This window comes from Gymnoscopelus braueri (assembly GCF_963280865.1).
Source record: "Gymnoscopelus braueri genome assembly, chromosome: 3".
NCBI classification, from domain to species: Eukaryota; Metazoa; Chordata; class Actinopteri; order Myctophiformes; family Myctophidae; genus Gymnoscopelus; species Gymnoscopelus braueri.
This window is the reverse complement of record NC_137612.1, coordinates 16,385,864-16,402,049: the sequence shown is the minus strand read 5'-3', so window position 1 is coordinate 16,402,049 and position 16,186 is coordinate 16,385,864. Positions and strand designations below refer to the sequence as shown.

The 16,186-nt window shown below is 40.8% G+C and overlaps 3 protein-coding genes across 3 annotated transcripts; 1 reads left to right on the top strand and 2 right to left on the bottom strand.

Moving 5' to 3' along the window:
* Positions 1 to 413: 413 nt before the first annotated feature.
* On the bottom strand, positions 414 to 2,834 carry LOC308083021 (ADP-ribosylation factor 4-like; the record flags this gene model as incomplete). Its single annotated transcript, XM_080425117.1, has 6 exons — positions 414 to 491; positions 822 to 944; positions 1,182 to 1,253; positions 1,680 to 1,789; positions 2,115 to 2,195; positions 2,768 to 2,834. 6 exons carry the CDS (start codon positions 2,832 to 2,834, stop codon positions 414 to 416), a joined length of 531 nt encoding a protein of 176 aa, XP_080281243.1.
* A 2,128-nt stretch (positions 2,835 to 4,962) lies between these two features.
* pde12 (phosphodiesterase 12) lies at positions 4,963 to 10,258 on the bottom strand. The gene is made up of 8 exons (XM_080423381.1): positions 9,290 to 10,258; positions 8,217 to 8,629; positions 7,182 to 7,287; positions 6,939 to 7,083; positions 6,706 to 6,784; positions 5,899 to 6,021; positions 5,411 to 5,616; positions 4,963 to 5,331 (listed from the first exon to the last, which is right to left on the bottom strand). Exons 1-8 carry the CDS (start codon positions 9,910 to 9,912, stop codon positions 5,212 to 5,214), a joined length of 1,815 nt encoding a protein of 604 aa, XP_080279507.1. The 5' UTR covers positions 9,913 to 10,258; the 3' UTR covers positions 4,963 to 5,211.
* A 1,961-nt stretch (positions 10,259 to 12,219) lies between these two features.
* On the top strand, positions 12,220 to 15,266 carry rps23 (ribosomal protein S23). Its single transcript, XM_080423348.1, has 4 exons — positions 12,220 to 12,272; positions 13,311 to 13,470; positions 13,878 to 13,998; positions 15,073 to 15,266. The coding sequence occupies exons 1-4, from the start codon at positions 12,269 to 12,271 to the stop codon at positions 15,217 to 15,219; spliced, it is 432 nt and encodes a 143-aa protein (XP_080279474.1). The 5' UTR covers positions 12,220 to 12,268; the 3' UTR covers positions 15,220 to 15,266.
* The last annotated feature ends 920 nt before the right edge of the window (positions 15,267 to 16,186 follow it).

Below are 16,186 nucleotides of genomic sequence, written 5' to 3'. Positions count from 1 at the left end.
AGATTGTAGATCTGGCATTTTCAAATTACCATAAAATAAGGGCTTAATTGTTTAAACTGTAACTCATTTTGCTGGGGACCCCCTGGAACCCCCTCAAGGACCCCTGGGGGTCCACAGACCCCACTTTGAGAACCAGTGTTCTAAAACACACAGTTTGGGTGTTAGCAATGAATACAAAAAAATGCTTGTTATGCCCACCTATTCGTGAATTTGCACCAAATGTCAGTGCCACAGGATATTGCAGTCATGAATTATGCTCACTGATGTTAAGAGGGGCCCACCTAGAACAGTCAAAGTTCTGAGTTTTTTTTTTTATATTCACAATGGCGCAAAGGGGTTTATTAAATGAGGTATTGTGTAGCTGATGTTGATGTGCCATGTGAAACATCAGCAGCATCATGTCACTGATCCTGTCAAACTTGATTGGAGAGCCAGTCCATCCCCTCTATCAGACCTGCGGAACTCACAGCACAGGACGCCTGTACAAGCCACTGTGACCATCCAGTGGTTGGTGCAGACAGACAGACAGACAGACAGACAGACAGACAGACAGACAGACAGACAGACAGACAGACAGACAGACAGATAAGCATGAAGACAAGACAGAAAAACATCATGAGTTTATACATGTGTATTTATGAGTAAGATACTGCTTCTCTATCTCTTTCTCTCACTCACACACCTACGCACGCACGCACGCACGCACGCACACACGCATGCATGCACGCACGCACGCACGCATGCACGCACACACACCCACACACCCACAGTAATGCACACATTCAACTTCAACCCAGACTGGAAGGGGGGCAGTCACTCACCGGGTTGGAGAGTCCGGATAGGTCGAGAGCCTCTGTGATGTCACTGACAGGCATGGCTCTGGGCAAATCCTGTTTGTTGGCTAAAACCAGCAAAGGTATTCCCCTTAATTCTGCCTCCTCAATCTGTGAAATATATATTTTTATTCTGCATTTATGCTTTACTTCATATAGTGACAATTGAAACAGGAAAGTCAGGAGAGAAACATGGGATGGATGGATTCCAACCCGGGCCAGCTGTGGGAAGGACTACCAGGCGAGTCCACATGGTCCTTAGAACCAAAATAACCAAGAACCAAAATAATCAAAATAGGTACAATGTTCATAATATATGTAACTGTCTATAGATAGATATATTGATACCATTATGTGGAGCTCTTCAGCAGCATCTTTCATCCTGTCAGCATCGTTACTGTCTACAACGTATATTAACCCCTGTTACACAGAGAGACAGACAGTAAGACAGACAGACATACATCAATTTGGTTTATTCCTTAATTTTCATAACAGCAGATGTGCTTTCTTTGACCTTTTTGCTTATTTTTGCCTCTCTTTATCGTTTTTCATTGTTTTCACTGTTGGTTGCTGTTGCATATTGAGTGTGACAAATATGTAATTTGAAAATACAGTAGTGGTAGTAGTAGTACCTATGTATTGTGGTAGTACAATACAAGGGAATATGACTTATTATTGTAAGCCCTACATGCCTCCATAAAATGCCCTGCTCACCAAAAATGACTGAAAATAGCGGTTTTCAACGGCTTGCGGTTGAAAATCAGTAACAACAGTTCTAGTATTAGTCATAATAGTATAGTACCACATGTGTACTGTGGTACCTGTGCATTGTATTAGTAGTAGTACCTGTGTATTGTAGTAGTAGTGTCTCCATAAGGGTCTGATGATACTCTGTCCTCCGATGTCCCACACGGTAAAACTGATGTTTTTATATTCTACAGTCTCCACATTAAAACCTACAGGACAAAGTAAATGAAATTCAGACACACGCACGCACACACACACACACACACACGCATCCACGCGCGCACACACACACACACACACACACACACACACACACACACACACACACACACACACACACACACACACACACACACACACACACACACACACACACACACACACACACACACACAGTACTGCTTAAATAAGATAGGTAGAGATATATAGATGGATAGATACGTAGATAGATAGATGGATAGATACTCAATACTGGTGGGCTTGTTGAGGTTGACATGTGTAGACAGACAGATGAATGCTGTGTATAGTGCGTACCAATAGTTGGGATGGTGGTGACCACCTCTCCCAGTTTGAGTTTGTACAGGATGGTTGTCTTTCCCGCTGCGTCCAAACCCACTGAAAAACATCATAGGCATTATTCTTTATTATTAGTAGTTGTAGTATACAGTGTAAGATGAATGTAGGCCATGCTTTGTTCTTGTTGCATGAAGGTGTTGCTCATCGAAAATAACTGAAAATAACCTGACTTGAAAATGTGTGTTGGTCAGTGATACCACACCGGTCATCCGACAAAACATAAATTAGACAACATTAGGCATTTAGCAAGTACTTCTAACCAGAGCATCTAAAAGTGCAAGGTCAGTCAGCAGGGTAAGTATAATAGAGTGAAATTAGACTAAGTGAAAACAAAAATATTTGCTACAAAGTAACCAGAGTAGCAAGTATGTCAAAGTATTATTATTATTATTAATAATAATAATAGTAGTAGTAGTACTGGTGGTGGTGAATGATTTAATTGTTTGTTATTATAGTAAACTCAAAGAGAGGAAAAAAGGAAAAAGTGTACCCTTGGTAGTGGGTACATATATATGCAGTGATTTCTTTATTGGTTGATGTTTCGGCCTGCTGACCTTCCTAAGAATCAACAAGTGGCAGTGTAAGGTAAGGTCTTTTTATGGTAAACTCACCCATCAGAATCCTCATCATCTTCTTTCCCACCCAGCGAGAGAAGATGTGTGAGAAGATGGCTCCCATTATCTTCACTGCTCTCTAAACAATAATCAACGTCTACAGATGATCAATCAATAACCTGTGTGTAACTTGTCTCTGCTGAATGTATTGTTGGAACAGCAGCATTCAACACTTTGATAATGTATCACAGACTTTTCTCTCCTGTCTCTGTGTTTATATAGCTGACAACAGACCATTGCACCTCCCCTCCCTCCATGTCACTTTATGTTGTGTCACCTGTATACACGGAGACAACACAGACACAGTCACTATATATGAGTCAGAGGAACCATGTTCTCTCAAGAACAGATTCAGAGCTGCGCTACTGATTCAAAGGTTTAAAAAAAACAGCAGAGGGCGCTGATTTTTCCTTTTTTGACGATGGGTTCCCAGATAGGAGGAACCAACCATGGTTACATACAAAACACCACCACGCTCGCTGACGCTGTACCTGGCTGGCACTGGCAGCATCCACGAATCCAACGTTAGTGAAAGTGACGTGGAGCAAGTGGTGTAAAGTAACTAAGTAGGCTACATGTGTACTTTACTGGAGTAGACCTATTTCCAATTTTCAGTACTTTACTAGTTACTTTGTAGATTTTGATTATTATTACAAAACATACATTAACCACTTCAGCTCTGTATGGCCATTGTGAGCTTGTAGATCCGCCTATTTTCAAAATAATTTTATACATTTGAAAACTTGTGAAATGCTGCATAATGAGTACTTTCTACTTTTGGTACTTTAAGTACATTTTGATACCAATACTTTTGTACTTTTACTCAAGTACATTTTTGATTCCGGCCAAACAGAGTATTTCTACATTGCAGTATTGATACTTTTACTTAAGTAAAACATTTGAGTACTTTTTCCACCACTGGTGAAAGTGACGTGGAGGTGGAGAGGCCATAGAAGGGGCGGAGGATCAATTTATTGAAGTTCAAGGTTATATGCCTCGGCTTGGCCCCATGTGAACTAGGGTTGGAGGGTATTGTATTATCATTTTTGATTGATTGATTGAATACTTTCTTAGAGATGCAAACAGAAGGAGTACAGTCATACACTTGGTCTAAAAGGATAACCCCAAAAAGTCCTGAGGACTTGTTTCCATTGAGGTCCTATATGTGTTCAATTCATAGAGTATCATTATCATCATATAGGCTAGTAGCCTATAGTAGCTACAATGGACATATATTCTTGGACTGTTTTGTTATTGTATTCATTTGTTTAGGCATAGTAGCTGCAACATTTCATGAATTGTTCATGTCTGCAAGGAAAGATATGGTCAGAGAGCCAAATTCCTTTTCATTTTAAAAGTGAGATGTGGCTCTAAGGTTTGCCTGTTTAAAGAGTAAGAAAGCTATAAAAACAGGCAGCATTTCATTTAAATGTGATTTATTTGAATACCCTGCAATGTAAACTGTTATGTTTGAATTTAGCCACTGTTTATTTATTTTCTTTGTTTTGGTATAGCCTATTATTTTATTGTCCTGTTGCCACCTGGTGTCAAATTTGCATAAAAAAGGAATAAAACATGATGGTATGTGTGTGTGTGAGAATCGTTGATTGTACTCTGTAGACATATTTTCTGAAAATGATGCTGTTAAGAGAAAACCCCTTTTGTCTAAATAGTATACTATACTTGTCATCGCTCCTGACAACCAGCTAGACACGTCTATTAAACAGCAGCCCCTCCCCCTCGGTTATCATTACCTACATAATGCAATATATATTTTAATTTCAGCTGCATTTCTTTCTCCTGTTTAATCAGAATGTATTTTCATGATGTAAATGTGTGTCACTATTGGGTCTCTCTGGCTTGTTCGTGCTGTGTGGACAAAGTTAAAGCTGCACTATGTAACTTTCCTGTTCTACCCTGGTTTTGAACCCGGGTCTCCTCCTGTGCACGTGCTGACATTTTTAACACTGACCCAATAGAGCCTGCCCGCTTTCTCAGCCGAGAAATTGAATTTTGATTTGTGTCAAACCAGAAGCAGGATTGTGTCAAACCAGACACAGGATCTAAAGGTCTCAACAAAAGAGCAGGGAGACCAACCACCTAATTGTATAAGCTATATTGTATTATCATACAGATGGGACAAAATAGTTACATAATACAGCGTTAAAGACGTTTTATTGACGACAAACTGTTTCTGTCAGATTTCAGGATGAAGAAATAATAATTTAATAATAAAAACTGCGAGTCACACTGGTTTTATGTATCGTTCACATTTGCTGTGGTCAGACCTGTGATTGCTGCTCACTTTTATCCAAACTGTCTTACAGTACACACTAAGCTAGCAATGGGAGAGAATGATTTGGCGTGACGTGCATAGAAAATGAATCCAGTCGGGTCAGTCAAAGTATGTATTTCATCTTGAGAGTGGAAGGAGGCTTGCTTTAGGTTCTCCAGCGTAGGTCACAGACCAGTGCGATGTGGTCTGAGGGGTGGGATACACTGGGTAGTGCCTGGTAGGTTGTTACCTCCTCATGACTGGGCAGAGGGATCACCTGGTCCACCTGCACACAAAACAAACCAACCATCAGCACATATTCACTTACTCTATATAACGAGGTCATTGATAATGTCATACTGTACCTCCAGCCTGTCCGGCTCAGTGAAGATGTAGTCCAGACAGCCGTGGAATCCTCCAACGTAGTTGGTGTAGGCTGGCTCTCCACACGCACTGAGGAGAGGACCGAACAGAGAGGACACTGTCTGGGGACAGGCCTCCTCTGGACCTCCAGAGCTCCAGTCTGGGTGACTGTCTGCTATCACACCCTGGGTCAACAGACTGAAGAGGCCTGGAGGGGGACAGACATATGAAACATGGATGGATGGATGGAAGGACAGACAGACAGACAGACAGACAGATTAACATGCAGACAGAGAGAGGGAGTGGGGAAGGATAGGGGAGAGAAAGGGAGATAAGTAATCAAACAAACATTGACATTCAGATGGACAGAGACAAAGAGATGGATGGAGACAGGTAAACAGATTATTATGTGGATAGACAGAGGCTAGTTTCAAGGTGGGTGTAGTTACTCGAGTAAAGGCAGAGCCACCAGAGCTAGGGGCGGCGTTACCTGAGTTAGGGGTGGAGTTGAAATCTCCAGAGAAGATTAGTGCAGCACCAGGTGCCACCTCACTGATCACATGGTTTAAGTGTTTCAGAGCCACGCTAATCTGGACCAACCGAACATTCCCTCCTAGAGTGCAAGAGAAAGAAAGAGGTGGAGATATTTGATATTTCCTTACTTACACCTTGATCTTGAACCATGAGTTGTTCTGGTCTGCCATTTTGAAGGTTGTCCCAAGGCTCTCATTACTACTCCAAGGAGCAAAGATCAAGGAGTGAGAAGGGATCTCTGAGGAGCTATGAGTGAGGATACATGAGAGCAGACTTTCAATTGTATCCGTCATGTCTCCTTTGTGGAAGTTGTTTTGTCTGAATAAATTCTCCTTCGCCACATGCCTTCTAATTCAGTGGTTATCAAACTTTTTCGTGCCAAGGATCCCAAAAATTATAAATGACAGATTTAGCAGATCCCCCATCTGAAAATGTTTTGTGCCAGGGACCCCCAGAAGAGAAGATTTGTGTTGAAAAATTTAAAACTTTTCAAACACAAAAATGTTCAAAAAAAGCAGATGTACAAGCTCGCAGCGCAGCACCAAGTGACACGCTGTGAGCTTGTAGATCTGCTATTTCTGAGAACCACTGTTCTAAATCCTAAGAGTTTTTTTTTATGCTGCTATATATTAAAGCAACTTCCTCACTCCGATTCCTCCCTCCTCACCCGGAGGTGGGGCTAATGTGTGAAGAAACAATACAAGTGGAAGACGCGAAGATGCAAGTTTGAGTACTGAGATGTGGCTCAACGGGGGGGTATTACCTTTAGGGTGCCAGTATAGATGGGTGTTGGCCACACAGATCTTTCTAGAAGGTTCCTTCAGGACCTCAAATACACTCACCTGCACAGGAGAAAAATGTTACGATGGTTATTCTTGTGTAGTTCAATTGGTACAGAAAAGCAAAACATATTGTAGAGCAAGACACTAAGACTGCTAGGGTTGCACGCACGCACACGCACACACACACACACACACACACACACACACACACTACCTGCAGAGCAGTGGATCTTTGTAAGATCTTGTCTTTGAGGACAGGGTTGGTAGAGATCTTCTCTAACATGTCAGAGTACAGAGGGTCAGAGGTCAGCGATTCACTCAGTATAATGTCATGACGACTCAACAACTTCAGCTTTGACCTAAAATAGAAAGATAGTAGCGGAGCAGAACTGAGTAGACTGATATACTGTAGAGTAGAGAGAATGTGTGCTGATTGGGACATGAGTGTTCTTCTAACCTGCGGTAGAATGTGGACAGGCCTTCATGTTGTTTCGCTTTGATCTTGAAAACCCCGTCGAAACCAAACGCATCCAGAGCTGGACACAGACTGTCACTGAACACCCCTAATTAACACATGATGTACAATATATCACAGAACACCCTAATATTCAATATATCACTGAACACCCCTAATTAACACATGAAAATACAGCAGGGGTTCTCAAGTAGGGGTTTGCTAGTCTCGCATAGCCAGACTTTCAGAGATCTCCGCCTACTGATGATAAGCGGAGCTGTCCAATTGTGGGCTTGCTGGTACTGCAGGGGGTTCACAAAATGAGGAAAATAAGATTGATTTAATAAATTAATTAATTCTGTTCACAGTAGAATGCCAATACAAAGTGTGAGACTAAAGTGAGACTAAAGTGAGAGTTGTAATTGTTCATTACTCACTATGTGTAGCCTAACTTTTTAAACTGAAATTAAAACAGGGTACTTAAGTTGACCCTTTGAGACAGAAGGGGTTCAGTCAGTGCACAGAAAAAGTTGAGAACCCCTGCAATACAGTATATCCACTCAACTTCAACTTTATTGTCACATCACAAGTTTACAGGTTTAAAAGAGTAGGTGAAATAATTTTTCATACAAGCTCCCAGCATTTAAATTTGCAGTTTCAAAAAATAAAAGAACAGAGAATAGAGAAAGTATGCAAAGAAGGTCAGATAACAAGACACAATGTCAAATATGCAAGGAACATGGTCAAAATAGAAAATAAACACTGAGCAGAACACCCCTAGCACATGTATAAGTACAGTAATAAGTAAGCCTTGCTGAGCCATGTGGCCCCTGTTTCTGTAGCGTGAGGCAGCTTCATGTACAAGTGCACCCCCTGGACATGACGCTGGTATGTCGCAGGGACTTACCCCCAATTCAACCCTTGTGTAACACATGATATACAATGTCACAAATACAACCAAGACCCTTTTAGCATAGAAAGGTATAATACAGTCTAGTATAAACACACCAGGTGGTGTGTCCACGGATTCCAGCCTACCTTTGTCTACTTCCTGGAGACAGACGACATCAGCGTTGTATCCTGCCAGTTCTTTCTTGATGAGGTTCTGTCTGTAGTCGGCCTCCAGGGCGTAGGGGGCGCAGTAGGGATACAACACCGTCTTAGACAGCTCTGTCTGGGCATAGATGTCTGCCAGGATGTTGTACGACACCACCCTCAGCACATGCTCCTCCGGCCCTTTGAGAGTGTACATGTGACGGTTGTCGAACGTGCACGCGCCTGGACCGGCCTCCACGGGCGCCAGGGAGACCAGCTCCTTGTCTGGCCCTCGCCGGTCGCCATCTTTGGGGGTGCAGCAGAGCCTCAGCCTCAAGCCAATGTCCAGGTTGGAAGGGACGTACACGCGTTCGAGTCCCGCCTCTCTCCAGACGTCTCCTGCTGTGTCATCAGCACTAGGATCAGAGAACTAAGGAGTCAGACTGCTAGTATGACAACGAGGAGGAGACAGACTGTTGCCTAGGATCACAACAACAGGGAGGATACAAGATTGCTGTGTCTGGTAAGTGTTTAAATCAGTGGTTCTCAAACGTTTTCATGTCAAGGACCCCCAAATTGATATGCATTTGCCTGTGGAGTTGGACCCCCAACTGAAAAGATTTGTGCCAGGGACCTCATAAGAGAAGATTTGTGTTGTTAAAAAAAATCTAAATCATTCATAATTTTTGGACATCAACATCTTTCATCTATCAAATAGCATAAGTAAAATATTGTTAACATGGTTAAACTAATTGTTATGCTATTTTAACAACAACTAACTTTTGCTGGGGAACCCCCTCAAGGACCAGTGGGGGTCCACCGTCCCCGGACCCCCACCCCTGGAGAACCAGTGGCAATTGGTGTGTGCTTCTAACTCCCCCCCAGAGTTACTCAGGCAGAGGCTCTGAGCCACTAGGCCTACTGCTATGCTGTGGTAGATTCTTCCTTCATAAATGAATACGTGTGAAGTTTGGACGTCAATATGTGATTGTTGTGTCACGTGTGCACAGCTGCCACAATATGTATGTCAACAATGAAACATAGCCTAATGTAAAACGACACATCTCCCGTCTCACCTGGCGTCGGGGCGGGTCTCCTTGTACCAGGTGAGTTCACATTGGTCCAGGTGGCCGAACTCCACCTCCAGCTTGGGACAGACGGGGAACCCGGCCAGCAGAGAGGCCGGGAGCTCCGCCGTGGTGAAGGCCGGAGGGTTCCTCTGCACGGCGTACTTGACCTCTCCGACCTGCAGCACCGCCCCGTCCTGCCACGCTGCGGAATTCAACGTGCCCTCTGGCACCAACTCACCGTTATCATCAAACAGTCTGACAGCCGGAGCTCTGGCTTCCTCCGTGGGCTGCTGGTGTTCTTTGCTCTTCTTGGATTTCTTAGCCTTTCCCTGGCCTTTTTTGACCAGATTGTGACCGATCCTCGCCAGCAGTTTGCCCAGCTCCTCCGTGGTGTCCCTCAGCATGTGTTTATTGATGCCGTGCAGGCTGAACGAGATGGTGAGTTTGGACTCCCCGGGGATACATCTGACCACAGCCCGCTCCATCTTATTGTTATTGTTATGATGTAGGCGACGACAGAGTGGGTTCAGAATCAGATCTGAATGAGTTCTGATCGGTGGGACTGGTGACACCACCACGGCCAGGCGTAATAACAGTCTTCTGGACGATGTGGACAAGTAATTTAACATAAGTCCACTGGGGATTGAGATGGGGGCTGCTGCTCAACTAGAAGGAGAAACATTAATACATAACAGAATCACGACACCTGTACTTATGTTACAGGATCATCAAGAGTCATCTGTGGATCATCAAGAGTCACGGTGATGATGATAACTACCCGGTATATTTGACCTACAAACACCACCGGTAGACAACGTTTACCCGTCCCTGAGGTAGTGGGTTTGTTATAACTAAGTTATAACTAAGTATGATTAAGTTCTTCGTTATTTTATAGAAACTGCCAGATGATGTTAGACATTAATTAATGGTTTTCCAACCGCTGCTATAATGCTGTCATAACTTCATCCATGTGTGTTTTGGTGCTTTTGTCTTCCTGTGTTTCTTCTTCCGGTGTGTTGTTGACGCATAGCAGCATAGGGTTATTTTTTCACCTTTATTGAGAGAGAGCTTTCTTATGTAAAACATTCTTTTTAGAAACAAACTCAAATGTCAAATGACACACATTGATAATAGATATAGCTGTTATGGCCTCATGCCAGACTTATATTTGTGTAATTGTGTTTTTTGTTTAATGCATTTTAATTTAGTTTGTAACACTGGGTTTAAAAAGAAAAGCAAAACTATTGCAAGAATATGTAATATGTACTGCAACGTGAAATATAATATGAATAATTCTTGCAATAAATGTGTGTATATATATGTATATATATATATATATATATATATATATATATATATATATATATATATATATATATATATTTATATATTATATTATATATATTTATATTTATATTACTATATATATATATATATATATATATATATATATATATATATATATATATATATATATATAAACATAAACTCAGCTAGAGTTATTCCGCTTTGTTGTAAAATCAATTTCTATTATATATTTGAAACCACGTTATACCATTGTGACTTATAGAAAAGTACTATTTTATGTATTATATATATTATATAGACTGTAACAGAACGAAACAAGGCAAATAACTACCCAACGTAGCTTTTTTTTATCGCCATCTCGTGGCTGGTTAAAGTAACAATCACCTGGCTGATTATTTCATACAGCTTTATGTCCAAAAATCCAAACCATCCCTTTAAAGAAAACAGCAATATCTAAAATTAAATCAAGGCAACTAAAAGCAGAGCAACCATGCTGGAGACAGTGTGGTCACAAGGAGGTGGGCCACTCACATATATTATGGATGTGTCCCAAAATTCAAAAATACTGGCAGGACATTCCACCATAAATACTATTTTGTGTTTTAAGATACCTCAGACTTATATTTTGGGAATCTTCCCTTTTTTTTTTTCAACAAATGACAAATATTTATATATTTTTTTATATATAAATCTTCCTAGCAGCAAGCAAGGAAGCGATCGCACGTTGCTGGTACCAACAGGACCCTCCAACCAAAGACATTTGGATGGACATCATAGGGGGAATATACATAATGGAAAAACTAACATTCATTCTCAGACTACAAGTTTCACAAAAATTGGGATTTCTTCCTTCAGCCCATGGACAATGAAAAAAAAACTAAACAAAAAAACTACATAGTACTAAAAGTAATGACCCAGCCTTTTTGTCTTTTCTTGTCATGTCTTTTTTGTTTTTTTGTTTGTACCCTTGTATGTATGTTTGTTTTCTTCTCTAAAAAAATAAGTGATAAAAAAAGAAAACAGCAATATGGTGGTGTGACCAACACAGACAAATAATTACCACCAAGTCCAAATCCCAAATAACTGCCCCAGAACTTTTCTCCTTTAAACTTGATTTCTTGCACAGTTCTGGGAATTTAATTGATCACAATTGATTACAGATCTAGGAAATTAATTCATCACTCTCTCTCTCTCTCTCACACACACACACACACGCACACACACACACACACACACACACACACACACACACACACACACACACACACACACCTGTTACAAAACTTGTACAAAATTGGTATCAAAATGTACTTAAAGTACCAAAAGTATATAGTACTCATTAGGCTATGTAGAATGTCCCATTTAAAAAAATAAAATAAAATGTAAAAAAATCTTATGAAAATAGCAGATCGTGGTTAATGTATGTTTGTAATAATAATAATAATCAAAATCTACAAAGTAACTAGTGTGTGTGTGTGTGTGTGTGTGTGTGTGTGTGTGTGTGTGTGTGTGTGTGTGTGAAACAAATATTATAAAGTATTCTGACATTATCATGAATCATGTAAAAATAAAAACAGGCAGTGCTCAGGACACCCCTATCCGGGTCCTCAGCCTTTTTACTTTGCCGCGGTGCATGCTGGGACCTTTCTTTCCATCCCAGGCTCGAAATCAGCAAACATGGGTATGAAACTTATTCTGTCCATAATGCTGCTAAACGGCCCAATTTAGGCGCTGTTCTGCATCGACGGGACGTTTGGGTGTTTTATACACCGTTATGTTCGTCCGAAGGGCGGACAAAATCACATTTAACATGAAATATGAGTACATTTTGAAGGCCAGCGGTCTCAGCAACGTGGAGCGGCCATGAGAGACGCACCACCGCGATAGCATAGTTAGCTTAGCATGGCGTTCAATCTGTCATAATTTGTGGTATTTCACGGTATGTTAAGACATTTGTGGTGTAATGGAGACAATAGTGCCTCAGTTGGTGACAACAAGCACTTATTGTTTTTGCTTTGTGATTTTTTTGGCTACCGTGTTGTCAGTTAAAGATTTAAGGCAACAGCCCAGCTGCACTGACCCTAACGCAGTGGTTCTCAAAAAGTAGATTAGATTCCAGGAACTCTCTGGGTTCCCTTTAGGGGTTTTAAATTGACCTTTTACAAGTCTGTAACTCTGACTGTATACAAATGAGGTTCCCTTTTGTTCCATTTGTATACTGTCAGAGTAAAGGCGAGTCCTTAAAAAGTTAAAAGTTTGAGAACCACTGCCCTAACGTTCTCCAGTCATGTGTTGAAACGTAAAAAGGGATCTAGTTATGTGCCACTGTAGACACTGACTTGTGGTTTATGTGACTATTGCCAGTTTTTTAGAATGTGAAACTTTAACATTTAAGTACATAGTATTGTGTTAAAAGTGGCTGACGTTAACCTGGAAACTAAGGGTTGTGCAAGGTTCTTAACACTTGTTATGGTGAGGAGATGAAGTGTAATAATAGCTGAATGAATAAGGCATTTAATTGATTAATGTATTGTGGAACAAAAAACATTTTGACACTTAAGATCAATTGTATGAATTACTTGAGACAAATTTCATTCTCTTAACCATTTTCGTTATGGATTACAGACAGCGTTACATCAGGAGAATTGATCTCGTTGCTTGTGAATTAAAAACTGAACTTAAAGCCAACATGAATGTTAATTATGGTCCATTTCTCCAGGAAAGTGTCGTGGTTTGCGTACTGCCAGGAAACTGCGTAACCATCGCCGCGAGCAGAAGTGGCATGACAAGCAGTACAAGAAGGCCCATCTGGGCACTGCCCTGAAGGCCAACCCTTTCGGAGGAGCCTCTCACGCCAAGGGCATCGTCCTTGAGAAAGTGTGAGTATCAGAAACACAGGAGTGCAGAGTGATGTGAGAGAAACAAATGGAAGTGCCATTTTTGCCTTCTATATAGGTCCCATTTCAGACTGCAAGTAGAAATGGTTTTAAAAAATGGTCAATGAATTGGTGCAGTGTGTGGCTGAAAGCATCCTGGGTTCATGCGAAACCTAGCTGCTCATTTATACGATTGTTTTGGTCATTATGGCCCAGTTGACATCATCCTTTATCAGAGTGGGCAATGACCACAGACCATAATGGTTGCAGAATGGGTGTCTATGTAGTGTTAATAAATTGCAGCCAAAAATATCAACACATTATTGAAAATGTTGTACATCTGGCTTCTATGTCCCTCTGAGCAGATTTGTTAATGATTCTAATGTTATCAATGACTGTTCTGTCTGCAGGGGTGTTGAGGCTAAGCAGCCTAACTCTGCCATCAGGAAGTGTGTGAGGGTTCAGCTTATCAAGAACGGCAAGAAGATTACAGCTTTTGTCCCCAACGACGGCTGTCTGAACTTCATTGAGGTAAAACTTCAGCAGCTTCTATACAGGACACTCTTCACAGGCTAAAATGTGTTATATTTCTGAGGCTTGAGTATTCATCTGTGAACTAATTTCAAATGGCTACATAAGAACTAAAGCATTAAAGGTTAACCTGTCACAAGAATCCTATCGTTCTATTGTGAGGACATGAAAATCGGATGACCCATCCCAATGTGTTGTATGCTGAGAGCTTGCACTGGAAAATCGTTGCCAGTCTATGTAAAACTCGAAGTACATTATTTATGTAGGCTGACAGGGATTGCTCCTTATTTAGTGCCATTGTCAGACATTTAACTCATTCACTGCCTGAATTATTTCTGGCCGCGTTTGCCCACTGCCAGAGATTTTTCATTGAAAAAAAAAAAGGAACTCAGGAGCTGAGATACAGAATTTTTAAGTTAACAAGGAAGTGGATAGGAGTCTAGATCTTCGAAAAATCATATCTCCTTGGTCTTGTTTTTTTTTTTTAAAAGAAATTTATTTATTTATTTTTTTACGTCCTAGGCAGGGAATGAGTTAACAATGCATTCTGTATGCTCTGCGGTAGATGACGTTCTCTTTTAACGCCTTAGCATTAATATACTTGCCAATAGTAATGGAGAAAATAGAAACATTTTGTAAATAGAACTTTGTATTCATGTTTTTGACCAATTTTTAAATTAAAATTACCCATCTTACTTAAGTATCTGTCTACCATTAACAGACATTGTGTGAATCATCATTTATTTAATTTAATTTATTAAAAAGAAGGGAGGGAGGGGGGGGTAAGTCCTTGACACCCTGAGTGTGTCAAGGACCAATTGGATTGCTTGGCTGGACCAGCTGTTAGCTGTTATAATTCTGGGTTGTGTGCAGGAGGCTGAGAAAAAGCATCATACAAATTGTAGTCAGTTTTTCATGTGGTGTTGGTTAGTCTAGTCAACTCTCTTGGACGCCAACTAGTAGTCGGTGAACAATTCTAGTCTTTTAGACTAGACGGGTAGAATCCTGCTGACAACATTGTTGATCATTTATTTTATTCTTTCCCATCTCTTCTCCAATCCCTCCTGTGTGCAGGAGAACGATGAGGTCCTGGTGGCAGGGTTCGGTCGTAAGGGCCATGCTGTGGGCGACATCCCCGGTGTCCGCTTCAAGGTGGTCAAGGTGGCCAATGTGTCACTGCTCGCTCTTTACAAGGGCAAGAAGGAGAGACCAAGGTCATAGACATTGAATAAACAGAAAATAAAAGTGACGTCTTTTTTCCAACCCCATCTTGTCTCTTTGTGTTTGTGTGTAGGCATTAATTGTGCAGATAACATATTAGATATTAAACACGTTAAAGATGGACCTTTATTTGTACAGAGGGATATTCAGTTTTCATAGCAGCACTGCTGAATGTAGAGAACAAGTACAGAGAAGTAACAAAATGGTAATATAATGGAGTTTTTTCCCCCCAACTAAATGGCTATATTCTAATGCTGTAAAGTGTTTGTTCAGTAACGATACCCCCCGCCCCCCTTCTGTCTCCAGCTGCATTTTCAGTGAGAACTCATACAGGATAATCAAGTGAAATACGTGATGACACAAGGAAATGAGCTGACAAATTTTTAACTTGAACACTAAAGTAGAGGTTTAAAAAGGGGTATGATCTGACATTTCTTTTTCTGTTCAGGGTCATCCCTATTGCTGAACAAAATTGCAATGATTGCTATCAGCAAATGGAACTTATTCACAGACATTTTCTTTAAACTCCAAAACATCATGCCTTTAACACCTGACTTGGCCTACTCTGGTCATGTGTTAATGTGCTTTCGGTCACCAATTGAAATGGCATACATAGTCATATACCATATTGTAATGTTTTCGAGAGAACGCAACTACAAGACGATAGACTTGAGATTAACAGGTCAGTATAAGAGTCCATTTCTGACTGAATAAAAATAAGGCAGATTTTGAGTGTTTGTAATTGCCAATATGCAATTGTGATAATGTTTTGTATCTGCATAAATCTCTGAATTATGAAGTTGTATGATAAAGTCAGAACGGCAAGAACAAATCCAAGAATTCTGAGAGATGTAAAATTGGGATTATGAGAGACATTTTCCGCTTTTAATATCCATTGGTAGAAATTTGGTGATTCTGGACCGCTGTTTTGCTTTACATTGATGAAGTGCGGGTGAGTGTTATCAAT

Excerpts from the sequence above, each read along its gene's own strand:
- pde12 (XM_080423381.1), bottom strand. The coding sequence starts at position 9,912 with ATGTTAAATTACTTGTCCACATCGTCCAGAAGACTGTTATTACGCCTG. Across the intron at positions 7,288-8,216 it reads TCTCCAGGAAGTAGACAAAG|GGGTGTTCAGTGACAGTCTG; the intron begins GTAGGCTGGAAT and ends TGTGTTAATTAG. Across the intron at positions 5,617-5,898 it reads CAACTCCACCCCTAACTCAG|GCCTCTTCAGTCTGTTGACC; the intron begins GTAACGCCGCCC and ends GTCCCCCTCCAG.
- rps23 (XM_080423348.1), top strand. Across the intron at positions 13,471-13,877 it reads GGCATCGTCCTTGAGAAAGT|GGGTGTTGAGGCTAAGCAGC; the intron begins GTGAGTATCAGA and ends TTCTGTCTGCAG. Across the intron at positions 13,999-15,072 it reads GCTGTCTGAACTTCATTGAG|GAGAACGATGAGGTCCTGGT; the intron begins GTAAAACTTCAG and ends TCCTGTGTGCAG.